We start from the raw sequence: 15000 nt of genomic DNA on the forward strand, positions 1-15000 counted from the left end.
TTGAGTGCCAGTTTCATTGACCACCAAACCAATGCCACCTGTGTTTATGAAGTAGTCTGCACTCCAGTTGCTTGTGCCTGTGTAGGAGAGAGAGAGAAAGAGTGAGAGTGAGTGAGAAAGGGAGTGAGGCAATAAAGGAAGGAGGGTGTGTGTGTTTTCATGGTTCTAGTGATAGATTAATGACATTTCTACATTATGAACAGGAGAAACACTTGAAAACCCAGCTAATCATCTCTGTGGCCTTTGAAAATAGTTGTGGTGAAGTTACACAGGTTTTTAAGTGTGTTTTCATGATTCTAGTGACAGATTACCAACATTTCTACATTATGAACATGAGATACACTCTTGAGAACCCAGTTAATCATGTCTGTGGCCTTGGAAAATAGTCATGGTGTGTGAAAGAGACCAAGAGCAAAGTCTATCAGAATACAGGCCAGCAAGACAAGACAATATATCAGCTACAGTCTAACCAGAGAGCAGGACACAAGCTACACTCACCAATGTAAGCCACCTGATCTGTCACCATGTACTTGTTGTGGTTCACTCGGCCGAAGGGGACTTGCTTTTGCTCCGGGGTGTAAGCCGGCACCACGAACAACCTCTGCCGAGAGACAGGGAGAGAGAGAAATGTTAATAAGAGTGGAGAGAGAGAGAGAGAGAGAGAGAGAGAGAGAGAGAGAGAGAGAGAGAGAGAGAGAGAGAGAGAGAGAGAGAGAGAGAGAGAGAGAGAGAGAGAGAGAGAGAGAGAGAGAGAGAGAGAGAGAGAGAGAGAATTAATGAAAAACACACAAGCCTATTAAAAACACACACACACACACACACACACACAGTTTTCTACTAATTTGTTGCATTGTTATTTATTTTCCTCTCACTTTCTCATCTTTTCCTTGTTTTCTTTCTTCACCATCTCAATTATACAAACATCCCACAAAACACCTCAAAAACACCCCCAAATAACTTCAAAACATTCTAAAACCCCCTAACACACACCAAAGCACTGCAACATACCCCAACACACACCAAACACCCCGAGACACACCAAAACACACTAAAAAGCCTCTCAAACACCATTCTCCTCACAGTTTGAATATCGACAGAGGTGGAGTTGGTGGTGAGAGCAGAAAGGGAATGCAGGAAGAGAGGCAGGTCAGGACGGGAGTGTGACCAATGAGAGGCCAGCAGTCGCACTCTCACTCTTCTCTCTATTGCAGCCCTTCGCAGTGCATTGTCGATAAGTGGCCAGAATCTGAAGGGGGAGAAGTGGTGATGGTGGTGATGATATTACACTCTGCCTTCCTGTCTAACCTAACCTTACATAGTCTGAGGGAGAGGTGGTGATGGTGGTGGTGATGATAATGGTATATTGCACTCTGCCTTCCTGTCTTACCTAATCTGAGGGAGAGAAAAGGAGGTGGTGGTGATCTGTGCTGGCTCTCTGAAGGCTAGATAACACTGAACACAAGAACACCAGGGTTGGTACAGTAAGACATCAGTCCTACGTAAGCCAGTCCCTGTATGAAATGAGTTAGTCTGTTGCCACACAACTCACAACTAACAATCTCAGTAGTTACTGTGGCAATAGTAAGAATATAAGAACACAAGCATTGGTGCAGCAAGCCATCAGCCGTACACATGCTGGTCCCTGTATGAAATGAGACTGTCTATTGTAACATGACCATAAATTTGTTTTGTTTTCTTTTAATTAAAGGTCTTTGATGACTCAGCACTAACAATCTCAGTAGTAGCAGTAGTGGTGGTGGTAGTAATATTAACAGTAGTTGTAGTAAGAACACAATGGTTGGTGCAGGAAGCCGTCAGACCTACATGTGGCACTCTCTTTATAAAGCAAGCCTGTATTTTCACTTCACATCCTTCCTCTACACTTTTTTCATCCTTCCTCTCCACTCCTTTATCTTCTCTGCTCCTCTACCCTTCCTTTACACAAGAACACAAGGGTTGATGCAGGAAGCCATCAGGCCTACACGTGGCAATCCCTGTATGAAGCATGCCTGCCTATTTCCACCTGTCATCCACATCCATACATTGTCTAGTCTTTTAAAGCTCCCTATTGACTTAGCATTAACAACCTGATTACTGAGTCCATTCCATTCATAACTTTTCACATCTGAATGGAAATATCTATACTTGTCTATGAATTATTAAAATTAGAGAAAATCTCTTGATTGCCAGTCAGTCAGTTAGGCTGCCTGTCTGCCCCCATCCCCCATCTCTCTCTCTCTCTCTCTCTCTCTCTCTCTCTCTCTCTCTCTCTCTCTCTCTCTCTCTCTCTCTCTCTCTCTCTCTGTGAACAACATGAGAGGAAGTGACTGATGGGTTGACACGGTCACTCTGACAGTGTGACTTGACTGTGACTCAGAGATGTGATAACACCTGGAGGTAATGTTGCCAAGCATTATGTTGTTTGCAAAAAGAAGGGCAGTTATCACTAAAAAATAAACATTTATTACATTAACTTGCCTTCCTAGAGCATTACATTGTATATGTATACTACAACTCCATTGTTGAAGCAGTGAGTACCTGACATGAGGTGAGTGTTGGTGTTTACAGGTGTGGCAGTGCCACAGGCCAGGAAAGCAACATCAAAACACTCAGGATAAAATGGTCAGACCATAATTTAACCAAACTTAACCCAGGCCCATCTAGAGCTGGGGGTCAGCCAGTGCACTGTCCCAGGGCTCATGGGGTCTTTGGGTGTCCCATTAGATCTTGGGGGAAGGGTCAAGGGGGGGCCATAAGAACGTAGGAAAAAATCAAAATCTGTACTCTACACAGTTCTTGAATAATAGGGTTGAATTGGGCCCTGAACTATTCCTGCACATTTCAGTTCTCTTGGCAGCACTGACATGACCTAACCTATCCAAACCTATCCTCACCTATCCAAACCTACCCTTATCTAACCTAACCTCACCACACATCCACTTCATCTCCCAAACCCTAACCACACACACACACACACACACACACTCACTTAGTCTTGTGTTCATAGAGAGTCTTGGGGAAGTAATCCATCACTGCGACATAAACAAACTTTTTGGCCTTGTTTATCACGTCCAAGATGGCGTCCACATCGCTGCTCCTCCCCTCAGGGCAGAATGGGGGTGGGGAGCTCTGGGGGAAGTTTGGTTAGGTTAGCTGATGAACAAATCCAAACATTTCCTAACACTCCCAAACAGACTTAAACACCCAAACATACTTTAGCACACCTAAACACACCCAAACATACTTAAACACAATAAAAAAACACCCAGACATACCTCAAATACACCTAAACACACTTGAACACAATAAAAAACACCCAGACATACCTCAAACACACCCAAACATAATTAAACACAATTAAAAACACCCAGATACATCTCAAACACACCTAAATATACACCCAAACACACCTAAACACACCCAAAAGCACCCAAACACACCTAAATACACACCCAAACATACCTAAAAACACACCCAAACACATCTAAACACACCCAAAAACACCCTAACCCAGACACACCCCAAACACACCTAAATATACCCCAAACACACCCAAAAACACCCAGACACACTATAAACACACCCAAAAACACCCAAACACACCTAAACACACCCAAACACACCTAAACACCCCAAACACATTTTAGCACATCCAAACACACCCAAGCACCACAAACACAGCTAGACACCCTGACTAATACCTACAGACAGGTAGGTGGACACAGGGACCCCATCCAATGAAAGCTTCAACTGATGACCCAAATTGTAAATGGTGTGGAGAGGGGCCGGCCAGGAGGGAGGGATAACTGCCCCTTCCTCTCCTAACTGCCAGTAGACCTGTTGGGAGGGGGTAGTAGTAGTAGTAGTAGTAGTAGTAGTAGTAGTAGTAGTAGTAGTAGTAGTAGTAGTAGTAGTAGTAGTAGTAGTGGTGGTGGTTGTGGTAATAGTAGCAGCAGTAACAATAATAGCAATAATGATACAAATAAAAATAATAATAATAATAATGATAACAACAATAATAAGTTAGAATAAGAACACTAAAAAACAACAACAACAACAACAACAACAATAACAATAATAATAATAATATCACATCACAACCTCACCTCAAATATTTTCTTCATATCCAGAGCAAGAGAAGAACAGTTGTAGATGATTATTCCAACCTCCTTCACCTGAAACAGTAGTAGTAGTAGTAGTAGTAATAGTAGTGCTAATAATAATAATGATCTATGAACCAATTAAGAAAACATACAATTCTAATTAAGTCCATATTTTACATAATAAAGACTGGCTGCATTAAGTTCATTCACATTCACTAGAACACAGCAATAACAACAGAGAGAGACAAAGACAAAGTGACAGAGAGACCAAGAGATAGAGTATAGTGTTACCTGAGAGAGAGAGAGAGAGAGAGAGAGAGAGAGAGAGAGAGAGAGAGAGAGAGAGAGAGAGAGAGAGAGAGAGAGAGAGAGAGAGAGAGAGAGAGAGAGAGAGAGAGAGAGAGAGAGAGAGAGAGAGAGAGAGAGAGAGAGAGAGAGAGAGAGAGAGAGAGAGAGAGAGAGAGAGAGAGAGAGAGAGAGAGAGAGAGAGAGAGAGAGAGAGAGAGAGAGAGAGAGAGAGAGAGAGAGAGAGAGAGAGAGAGAGAGAGAGAGAGAGAGAGAGAGAGAGAGAGAGAGAAGCATCACCTGAGAGAGAAGCTATTTTTACCTGAGTGAGAGAGCGCCAGTCCATATTGGCACTTCCCAGATAGATATGAGTGTCATCCACCAGCCACATCTTGGTATGCAGCACCCCTCCTGACATGAGGCGCTGGAAGTCTAGACTGCGAACCTGCAACACACTCAGAGAGGTGGAATCAAGCAGGATTTGATGGAGGTCTTGGTGCAGAGGACATAAGGATGACTAAGAGGGGATCTGATGGAGGTCTTCAAGTGGTATAGAGGACATAACAAGGGTGACTAAGAGGGGATCTGATGGAGGTCTTCAAGTGGTACAGGGAACATGACAAGGGTGACTAAGAGGGGATCTGATGGAGGTCTTCAAGTGGTACAGGGAACATAACAAGGATGACTACGAGGGGATCTGATGGAGGTCTTCAAATGATACAGGGAACATAACAAGGGTGACTAAGAGGGGATCTGATGGAGGTCTTCAAGTGGTACAGGGAACATGACAAGGGTGACTAAGAGGGGATCTGATGGAGGTCTTCAAGTGGTGCAGGGGACATGACAAGGGTGACTAAGAGGAGATCTGACTTCAAGTTCTGCAAGGGACATGACAAGGGTCCTTTAAAAACACCCACAAATTTACAGAAATCCCTCAAGACAAAACCTGAAAATATGTAACAAAAAATAGCCAAAAAAAAAACAAACTAATGAGAAAAAAATCTGAACTAAACCTGCCCCCTCCAAAAAAATCCCACTCTCAAATGACCCGCCCTCTTTGACCTGACCTGCTGGCACTGACCTTGGCAGCACCGAGGTCAGCGAGGATGGCACTGTCCTTTTGAGGAGAGATGTGGGAAGGCTGGTTCTGGGCGATTCTCACCTGCATGCCTTCCTTCAGACCTGAACAGGGTGCAAGAATGTATGTATATATGTCTATTTATTAAATCTATCTCTCTCTTTCTCTGTCTCATTATTCTCCTCTCTTCTCTAACACTCATCCTTGTCATGTCCTCCTCCACACACCATCTCCAGGTCAAACACACACACACACACACACACACACACACACACACACACACACACACACACACACACACACACACATAATAGTTAAACACCACGTTAATGTTTGTTAACAAGCTGTATGTAAAGCCAAATATACTGTTTATGTGCCTGTCAGGTGATAGTGCGTCCTGAATCATTATTCACAAATCTTTTTCTTCATTACTTTTGTTATTATTTTTCCTCCCATTTTGTACTTTCATGAAGGTCTCTTCATGAAAGTACAAAATGGGAGGAAAAATAATAACAAAAAGTGAGTAATGATTCAGGATGCACTATCACCTGAAAGGCACATAAACAGAATATTTGGCTCTACATACAGCTTGTTAACAAACATTACAGTGGTGCTTAACTAGTGTGTGTGTGTGTGTGTGTGTGTGTGTGTGTGTGTGTGTGTGTGTGTGTGTGTGTGTGTGTGTGTGTGTGTGTGTGTGTTTAACTATTTAGATAAAGAAATGATATAACAAGCATGATGCATCCTAAATTGGAATATGCATCAGTAGCTTGGGCTCCACATAGAAAAAAAGATATGCAGAAACTGGAAAGAATACAGAGGATAGCAATGAAGATGGTACCAGAACTGAAAGACTTAAAATATGAAGAAAGACATGAAGAGATGGGATTACCAACACTACAAGAGAGAAGAGAAAGAGGAGACCAGATAACAACATACAAATTAGTAAACAATATAGAAAGAATAGACAGAAATGACTTAGTACCACAGATGGACAGATGGAGGAGGGAGAGAGAGACAGATAAGGGGGCATGGGGAGAAAATAAAGAAGAGTGGATTGTTCAAGCGACATCAAGAAATGCAGTTTCCTGTACAGAACTATTGAGATCTGGAATGATTTGAAGGAAGAGGTGGATGTGGCAAGCAGTGTACACATGATTAACAAAAAACTGGATAAATATGGTTATGGAGACAAGACAAAATGAATTTTGGCTCATGCCCTGTACAATACAACTATTTAAGTACACACACACACACACACACACACACACACACACACACACACACACACACACACACACACACACACACACACACACACACACACCATTCACACTCTTAGCCCTGCCAAGACAAACAGAAATAAGCAACAGAAAAAAAGAAAAAAAAAAAAAAATCCCACAGCTGGCCAAACACATCCACAGCAAGGTCCTGCAGCACACCTAACCTTACCTGACCAAACTTAAACAAAACCCAACCAAGCCTAATCAAACCAAACCCAAGCAAATCTAATCAAAGCCAACCCAACCAAACCAAACCAAAACCAAACCAAACCAACCAATCCAAACCTAACCTACCAGTTTCCTTAAGCCTTGCAAACACATCTTCACCGAGAGAGGCTGATGGGAAGGGTTTGGGAGACACATCTGAGTTCAGCAGTGTCCAGTAGAAGGCTGCGATATCCACTGAGTGCTGTGCTAAGTCCAGGAGGCCAACCCAGCCACTGTGTGTGCTGGGATTGACTGGACTGCCTTGTGGGAATGTCAGGTTCTCTGGGATGCTCTCCACAATTTCGAATCTGTGGGTGAGTCGATGGTTCTTGTGGGTTGTGTGAGTGTGGGTGTGTGTTTCTGCCTTTGTCTTTCTGTCTGTGTGTGTGTGTGTGTGTGTGTGTGTGTGTGTGTGTGTGTGTGTGTGTGTGTGTGTGTGTGTGTGTGTGTGTGTGTGTGTGTGTGTGTGTGTGTGCATGCGTGCGTTAGTTTTTGGGGTATGTTTAGGTGGATCAATATAATTTCTTCTCCTTAATTCCCCTTCAAAAGAAAAAAAAAATGATAGTTACTTTGGGTCAGGTTAGGTTAGGTTAGACAAGTTTGGATGGCTTGTGGTCATCTTTACTGGGTTTCAGGGTGTGTGTGTGTGTGTGTGTGTGTGTGTGTGTGTGTGTGTGTGTGTGTGTGTGTGTGTGTGTGTGTGTGTGTGTGTGTGTGTGTGTGTGTGTGCGCGCGCGTCTGTGTGTGTGCGTGTGTGTGTGTGTTTGAGCTGCAAGAAACTTAATATAACCTTGTAAAAAATGTGAACAGATAAAACACACACACACACACACACACACACACACACACACACACACACACACACACACACACAAGCTTCCCACATCAAACTACAAACATCTGGAATGACTTAAGTGAAGATGTGGTTGTGGTAGACAGTGTAAATATATTTAAAAAAGAAACAAGAAAAAATATAGATATGAAAGCAAAGCAAAACTAACTTTACTTGGACCTTGTAAAATACAAATAAGTAATTACAACCTGGTAAATGAACACACACACACACACACACACACACACACACACACACACACACCTGCACTGGTTCCCTATCGCTGTGCTGTTGTGGTGGCGGGAGAGTGAGTCATCGAGCAGTGCCATCACCACAATGAGGAGGGAAAGGGTGACAATGATAGTGATGGGGACACAGGACGGCCGCACCCATTCCCACAGCCCCGTCCCACGCCGGCCAGCACTACCACCACCACCACCACGCTCTCCCCGCCCCATCATGCCGTTGTACCTGAAGGGAAGGGATTGTAAGGCTCTGATTGGGGAAATAGTGATAAGTGTTGTGCTTAAGTAGGAGGTGTTGTGTATGGGAGAAAAGAGATGGGTAAAAGTGTGATTAGAAGTAAATCAATGGGGAAAAAATAAAATTAGGAGTGATCATGTGAGGATAATTCATGATTGAGGGTAAATAAGTGAAAAAAGGCAGGTAACAGGAAGAAATTCATGATTGAAGGTAAGTTAATGGGAAAAATCAGAAGAAAATAAGTAAATAAGAAAATATATCATTGAAAATAAGTAAATGAAAAAATAGTGAATATACATGTTAATTTAAAATAATTACTTGTAAAAATAAATAAACTGGAAAACAAGAAATTAAAAGTAAATCAAGGAGAAAAAAGACATTAAAATTAAAGGTGAATTTGCAGTTTCAACCAATACTCCCGCCTTGACCCCCCATCCCCCATTACCTGCTGGACCATCCATAAGGTAAATTAACCTAACCTAACATTTTGTAACCTAACCAAGGCGACTTCATCTGCCCTGGACCCCACATAAGGTAAATTTATTATCAATTTCCAACAGGGTAAGATGGGGCTAGAAAAATGTTACAAACAGTGAGATTTAGACCCTGCGAAGGGCTATAGTTATGTACGGTGTATTGGTTGGAACAGCAATAAAACCAAATTATATAAATGTGAAAAATCACAAGTGTTATTTGTTTCCATATCAATAAACATATAATTTAGCATATACATAATATTGATTAAAAATAATAACAATACAAGGATACAGTGAATGAATGAAGGAAGTGTTATCAATTATTTTGCTGTCAGACCTGCATGCAGATAATAATTAATGACAAAAATGACAAAGAAAAAATAATAATGAGAAGAATAATGTTAAACAATATCATTAGTGCTCAGTTTTGTAGTTAATAATAACAGCAATAGTCATAATAATAATAACAATAACACACCACCACCACAACCACCACCACACACTCACCTCAAGTCCCACAGCTCAAGTTCATACTCTCCAAAATCCAGTTTGCCATTTCCCTCCACCACTGTCTGGGGATTGAGGAGGGGTAGGATTACTCTCTCTCTCTCTCTCTCTCTCTCTCTCTCTCTCAACAAGCAAACAACACAAGTGAATTCAAAGCAAAATATACAATAATTTGGTATTAATAAGATTATACACTATACAAACTTGTTTTATTCCCATAAAAAAAAAAAAGCTAAATAGATGAACAAAATAGGTATACTGACATGGACAGGTACACTGAAAATATATTAAAATAGAAAAAGATGCAAGTAACATATCAATGGAAGCTTGACTATTTCCTGGAGTCAAAGATTAAGTCAATTCCTTGATCATTAATCTATGCAAGTGATGAGCATACTACTACTACTACTACTACTACTAATACTACCACCACCACCACTACTACTACTACTACTACTACTACTACTACCACTACTACTACTACTACTACTACTACCACCACCACCACCACTACTACTACTACTACTACCACCACCACCACTACTACTACTACTACTACTACTACTACTACTACTACTACTACTACTACTACTACCACCACCACCACTACTACTATTACCACCACCACTACTACTACTACTACTACTACTACTACTACTAACACAGCTGCATCTAAAAGAAAAAAAAGAAAACATCCTGCCTGATGAAACACATGTAACAAACATCCGGTCCATGGACTTAAGTGTACAATATTTACTGCTTATTATTAGAGGTATTACTTAAGTATATGTTACTCCTTACTACGCCTTAATTGTTAAGTGTATCTCCTTACTACACCTCAGTTGTTAAGTGTACTACCTCCTTACTACACCGTCTAAAACAAAGAAAACAGACAAATAAGTGGTAGAGCTTTAAACTGAAGTACCGTATTTATTTCAGCTACTTATCGTTATTCCCCGCCATTTTACAAAGTCTGTTATTACCTTATTTCTACATTTATTACTCTAAAAGCCAAATAAATAAATAATAGGTAACAAACAAATAATGAACATAAAATTTAAGTAGTCTATTTACTTATTTGATTTATTACTTACCGCCATATTTAAAGCCTGTTATTATCTTATGACTGCATCTATTATACCTTTACCTCGTCCTTCAGCCTCTCCTTCCCTGGCTTGCTGGCGCGTGTGGTGTACTTCATGGCCAGACACTCACCAGACTCACTGACACACGGACCCGCGACACTCAAAGTCACGAGCGTTAGGAAGTAAACATGACCACTCCCTCTCTTTTTCTCTTTTACAACGGTGCGCTTATGTTGATTTTTGTAGGTTTCTTTTCTTTTCCTTTTTTTTTTTCAATAATTACAACATTGAAAAAAAAAATAATAAGATGAATTTGCATATATTTTTGGGGGGCTTTTTGTTACATTTTTTTTTTACATTTATTTTTTTATTTATTTATTATTTTTATTTTCTCTAGAACTTAGGCGTCTTCTTCAGAGAGAGAGAGAGAGAGAGAGAGAGAGAGAGAGAGAGAGAGAGAGAGAGAGAGAGAGAGAGAGAGAGAGATGGTAACTGTGGTTCAGGTGTTTGTCCTGATTCCTGTCAATTCCAGCAAGTTATCAGAAACTGTAATGCGGTAACTGTATCTAAAAATCACTTATAATATCGTTATGTTTTATTCCTTTCTGACTCGCCTCAAACACGTACTGCAAGCAGGCTGAAGTCATTACCAGGCTTAAATAAATTATTGGCATTGTGGGAGATACAGTTCACGCAGGGCACTTAAACTCACAGACGACTCCTGGAAGAGGCCGATCAAACCTGTGACTACAGCTCCGAACTACACATTCTTGATCTGATGCTCATGTGGTCGAACCTGTGATCGAGGGTCCCTATTTTTGCAGTGTAATCAAATTTTTGTTCTCCACTTGTAGTTTTGTGTGGAGGAAGAGAGTTGTCTTTAGAGGGCAGGCTGTGACTACACCCTTATGTTGTGAGACACAAAGGGAAACGTTCAGTGAGGTCACAGCTGGGTTTAATGATAAGTTCACAGCACCCCCCTGAACAGCGCTTTAGACCTCACTGGGAGTAATTATCGTTTCAGTAGGAGTCTAATGAGTGTATAACAGAGGTAATGTCTGGCATGGAGGCGTACATTCCTCACTCTTTTTCTCGTCCTAAACCTTCTAAACCTTGGTTTAACACAGCTTGTTCTCGTGCTATACATGATAGAGAGGTGCCCCACAAAAGGTACTTCAGCCTTCCATCACCAGAATCTCATGCACTTTATATTTCTGCCCGGAACCATGCCAAGTGTGTTCTCCAACTAGCCAAAAAACTCCTTCATTAACAGAAAGTGTCAAAACCTTTCAAGATCTAACTCCCCTCGTGACTTCTGGCATCTAGCCAAAAATATCTCCAATAACTTTGCTTCTCCTTCTTTTCCTCCTTTATTTCAACCAGATGGCACCACTGCTATCACATCTATTTCTAAAGCTGAACTTTTCGCTCAAACCTTTGCTAAAACTCTACCTTGGACGATTCTGGGCTTGTTCCTCCCTCTCCTCCACCCTCTGACTACTTCACGCCACCTATTAAAATTCTTCGCAATGATGTTTTCCATGTCCTCGCTGGCCTAAACCCCTCGGAAGGCTTATGGACCTGATGGGGTCCCTCCTATTGTTCTCCGAAACTGTGCCTCCGTGCTTGCACCTTGCCTACTCAAACTCCTTCAGCTCTGTCTGTCAACATCTACCTTTCCTTCTTGCTGGAAGTTTGCCTACATTCAACCTGTTACTAAAAAGGGTGACCGTTCTAATCCCTCAAACTACCGTCCTATTGCTTTAATTTCCTGCCTATCTAAAGTTTTGAATATATCCTCAAGAGGAAGATTCTTAAACATCTATCACTTCACAACCTTCTGTCTGATCGCCAGTACGGGTTCCGTCAAGGCCACTCTACTGGTGATCTTCTGGCTTTCCTTACTGAGTCTTGGTCATCCTCTTTTAGAGATTTTGGTGAAACTTTTGCTGTTGCCTTGGACATATCAAAAGCTTTTGATAGAGTCTGGCACAAAGCTTTGATTTCCAAACTACCCTCCTACGGTTTCTATCCTTCTCTCTGTAACTTCATCTCAAGTTTCCTTTTTGACCGTTCTATTGCTGCTGTGGTAGACGGTCACTGTTCTTCTCCTAAATCTATTAACAGTGGTGTTCCTCAGGGTTCTGTCCTGTCACCCACTCTCTTCTTATTATTCATTAATGATCTTCTAAACCAAACTTCTTGTCCTATCCACTCCTACGCTGATGATACCACCCTGCACTTTTCCACGTCTTTTCATAGACGTCCAACCCTTCAGGAGGTAAATATTTCACGCAGGGAAGCCACAGAACGCTTGACTTCTGATCTTTCTAAAATTTCTGATTGGGGCAGAGCAAACTTGGTATTGTTCAATGCCTCAAAAACTCAATTCCCCCGTCTATCAACTCGACACAACCTTCCACACAACTATCCCCTCTTCTTCACTGTCACTCAACTGTCCCCCTCTTCTACACTGAACATCCTCGGTCTGTCCTTTACTTATAATCTGAACTAGAAATTTCACATCTCATCTCTAATTAAAACAGCTTCTATGAAGTTAGGTGTTCTGAGACGTCTCCGCCAGTTTTTCTCACCCCCCCCAGCTGCTAACTCTACAAGGGCCATACTCCATGTATGGAGTATGCTTCACATGTCTTGGGGGGTTCCACTCATACTGCTCTTCTAGACAGGCTGGAATCAAAAACTTTTTCGTCTCATCAACTCCTCTCCTCTAACTGATTGTCTTCAACCTCTCACCGCCGCAATGTTGAATCTCTAGCTGTCTTCTACCACTATTTTCATGCTAACTGCTCTTCTGATCTTGCTAACTGCATGCCTCCCCTCCTCCCGCGGCCTCGCTGCACAAGACTTTCTTCTTTCTCTCACCCCTATTCTGTCCACCTCTCTAACGCAAGAGTTAACCAGTATTCTCAATCATTCATCCCTTTCTCTGGTAAACTCTGGAACTCCCTGCCTGCTTCTGTATTTCCACCTTCCTATAACTTGAATTCCTTCAAGAGGGAGGTTTCGAGACACTTATTCATCAATTTTTGACTACTGCTTTAACCCTTTTATGGAACTGGCATTTCAGTGGGCATTTTTTTTTATTGGATTTTTGTTGCCCTTGGCCAGTGTCCTTCCTACATAAGAAAAAAAGAAAAAAAATCCATACTTTAACTTTCTTTCAAACTCACGAACTGATTCAGCATTTACCACACGTTCTGGGAGGCTATTCCAATTATTCACCACTCTGTTACAGAAGGAATACTTTCTGATGTCTAATCTTGCTCTTTGCTTGAATATTTCCTTTCCATGTCCTCGAGTTTCCAATCCTTCCTGCATCTTAAACAAACCTTCACATACATCTTTGTCGTACACTCCAATGACAATTTTAAGGTTTCCACCATATCTCCTCTTGATCTCCTATATGGCAACGTTGGTAGATCTAGTTTCTTCAACCTTTCTTCATGGGAGAGATCCGTCAGGCCTGGTACCAAATTTGTTGCCCTGCGCTGAACCTTTTCAACAGCCTGCACATCCTTCTTCTCGTAGGGACACCACACCTGATTGGCATATTCAAGGTGTGGTCGAATCAATGCCACATACAAAGGTTTAAATAACGAATTCTTATTAAACCAACCATCTTGTTTGCTTTATTTATTTTCTCCTCAAAATGTTCACTGAAATTTAAATAATGGTCGATCTTTACTCCTAAATCTTTTCTACTTTAATCTGGTTCAGATCTTCATCCATAGTATATTGAAATATATCTGTATTTCTTCTACCAATCATCAAATTGCATTTCTTGGGATGGAACCTTAATAGCCATTTCTTTGACCATTCATTCACTCTATTGAGATCTTGTAATTTCCTACAGTCACTCTCATCCTTTATCATTCCGAACACTTTGGTATCATCTGCATACAGAAACATCTCACTATTCAGTACTATTAAGAGGTACGGCCTCCTCTTGTCGATGATCGATGAAGCGATTTCTTGCACGCGTCATCCAAACTAATTTTTCATGTACTGACGATGATTTATTATTCAAAGCAAAATTAAACGTTGTTTCGGAAACTTTGAAACCAAAAATTTGTTCCTGCTGGTGGAGGACAGGGGGAGCGTACTGTGCTGCCTGGTTCCACCCGGGGCCCAGGGCGGGGATCGGGCAACAAGTCCCGCTCTTCGTTTACCTCATTCAGATATGACCGTCCACTTCCAGCCCATCACACGCAACAAGAGGTCACCGTTGACAAGAGAGCACCACGCACCATCCACCAAATACTGCCATCAGAGGGATCCTGAAGGGGGGATAAGGGCTCTTCCTCCCGTGACAGTGTCTGGTGAATTGTGTGTAGTGGTTCACCAAACTTCCGCGTTCAGGACCTAACTGTAAAGCAGACAACACTTGCCCTCCACCGCGCCCCAGACACTGCCACGCGAGGGGCCTCTTTTCGGGTGAAGAGTGCGCCTTCCACGGCAGTGTCTGATGAGTTGTCAAAATGTTCTTTGTGATGACCTCTTGTTCAGTGTGAGGCGCTGGGGCTGCACTGCCACTGTCCCCACACACTCCTGCAGGCCTGGGATGGCTCCTCGAGGGGAGAAAGGATTCATCCCTGCCAAGGAAAACTTACTTCAATATCGCATCGTTATTGTGAAAC

The 15000-nt window shown here is 41.9% G+C and overlaps 1 protein-coding gene across 5 annotated transcripts in view; it reads right to left on the reverse strand.

The window, feature by feature from the left end:
• The window catches only part of LOC135094168 (5'-3' exonuclease PLD3-like), a 20629-nt gene that overhangs the window by 2401 nt on the left and 3228 nt on the right, over nucleotides 1–15000 (reverse strand). The window contains exons 1-12 of one of the 5 annotated variants that reach the window (XM_063994014.1): nucleotides 10402–10557; nucleotides 9255–9319; nucleotides 8053–8259; nucleotides 7044–7264; nucleotides 5470–5570; nucleotides 4711–4833; nucleotides 4107–4175; nucleotides 3706–3837; nucleotides 2990–3129; nucleotides 1081–1246; nucleotides 499–601; nucleotides 1–77 (exon numbers count right to left, since the gene is read on the reverse strand). The exon at nucleotides 1–77 is cut by the window's left edge and continues 2401 nt beyond it. In XM_063994014.1, the coding sequence (XP_063850084.1) occupies nucleotides 1–77; nucleotides 499–601; nucleotides 1081–1246; nucleotides 2990–3129; nucleotides 3706–3837; nucleotides 4107–4175; nucleotides 4711–4833; nucleotides 5470–5570; nucleotides 7044–7264; nucleotides 8053–8259; nucleotides 9255–9319; nucleotides 10402–10455 (1458 nt within the window). In that variant the 5' untranslated portion in view covers nucleotides 10456–10557. Of the gene's footprint in view, nucleotides 78–498; nucleotides 602–1080; nucleotides 1247–2989; nucleotides 3130–3705; nucleotides 3838–4106; nucleotides 4176–4710; nucleotides 4834–5469; nucleotides 5571–7043; nucleotides 7265–8052; nucleotides 8260–9254; nucleotides 9320–9517; nucleotides 9688–10348; nucleotides 10558–15000 lie in introns of those variants that run through there. The other 4 variants (XM_063994013.1, XM_063994015.1, XM_063994016.1 and 1 more) reach the window with 4 other exon arrangements.

The sequence above is a fragment of the Scylla paramamosain genome, chromosome 44 (genome assembly GCF_035594125.1).
Source record: "Scylla paramamosain isolate STU-SP2022 chromosome 44, ASM3559412v1, whole genome shotgun sequence".
NCBI classification, from domain to species: domain Eukaryota; kingdom Metazoa; phylum Arthropoda; class Malacostraca; order Decapoda; family Portunidae; genus Scylla; species Scylla paramamosain.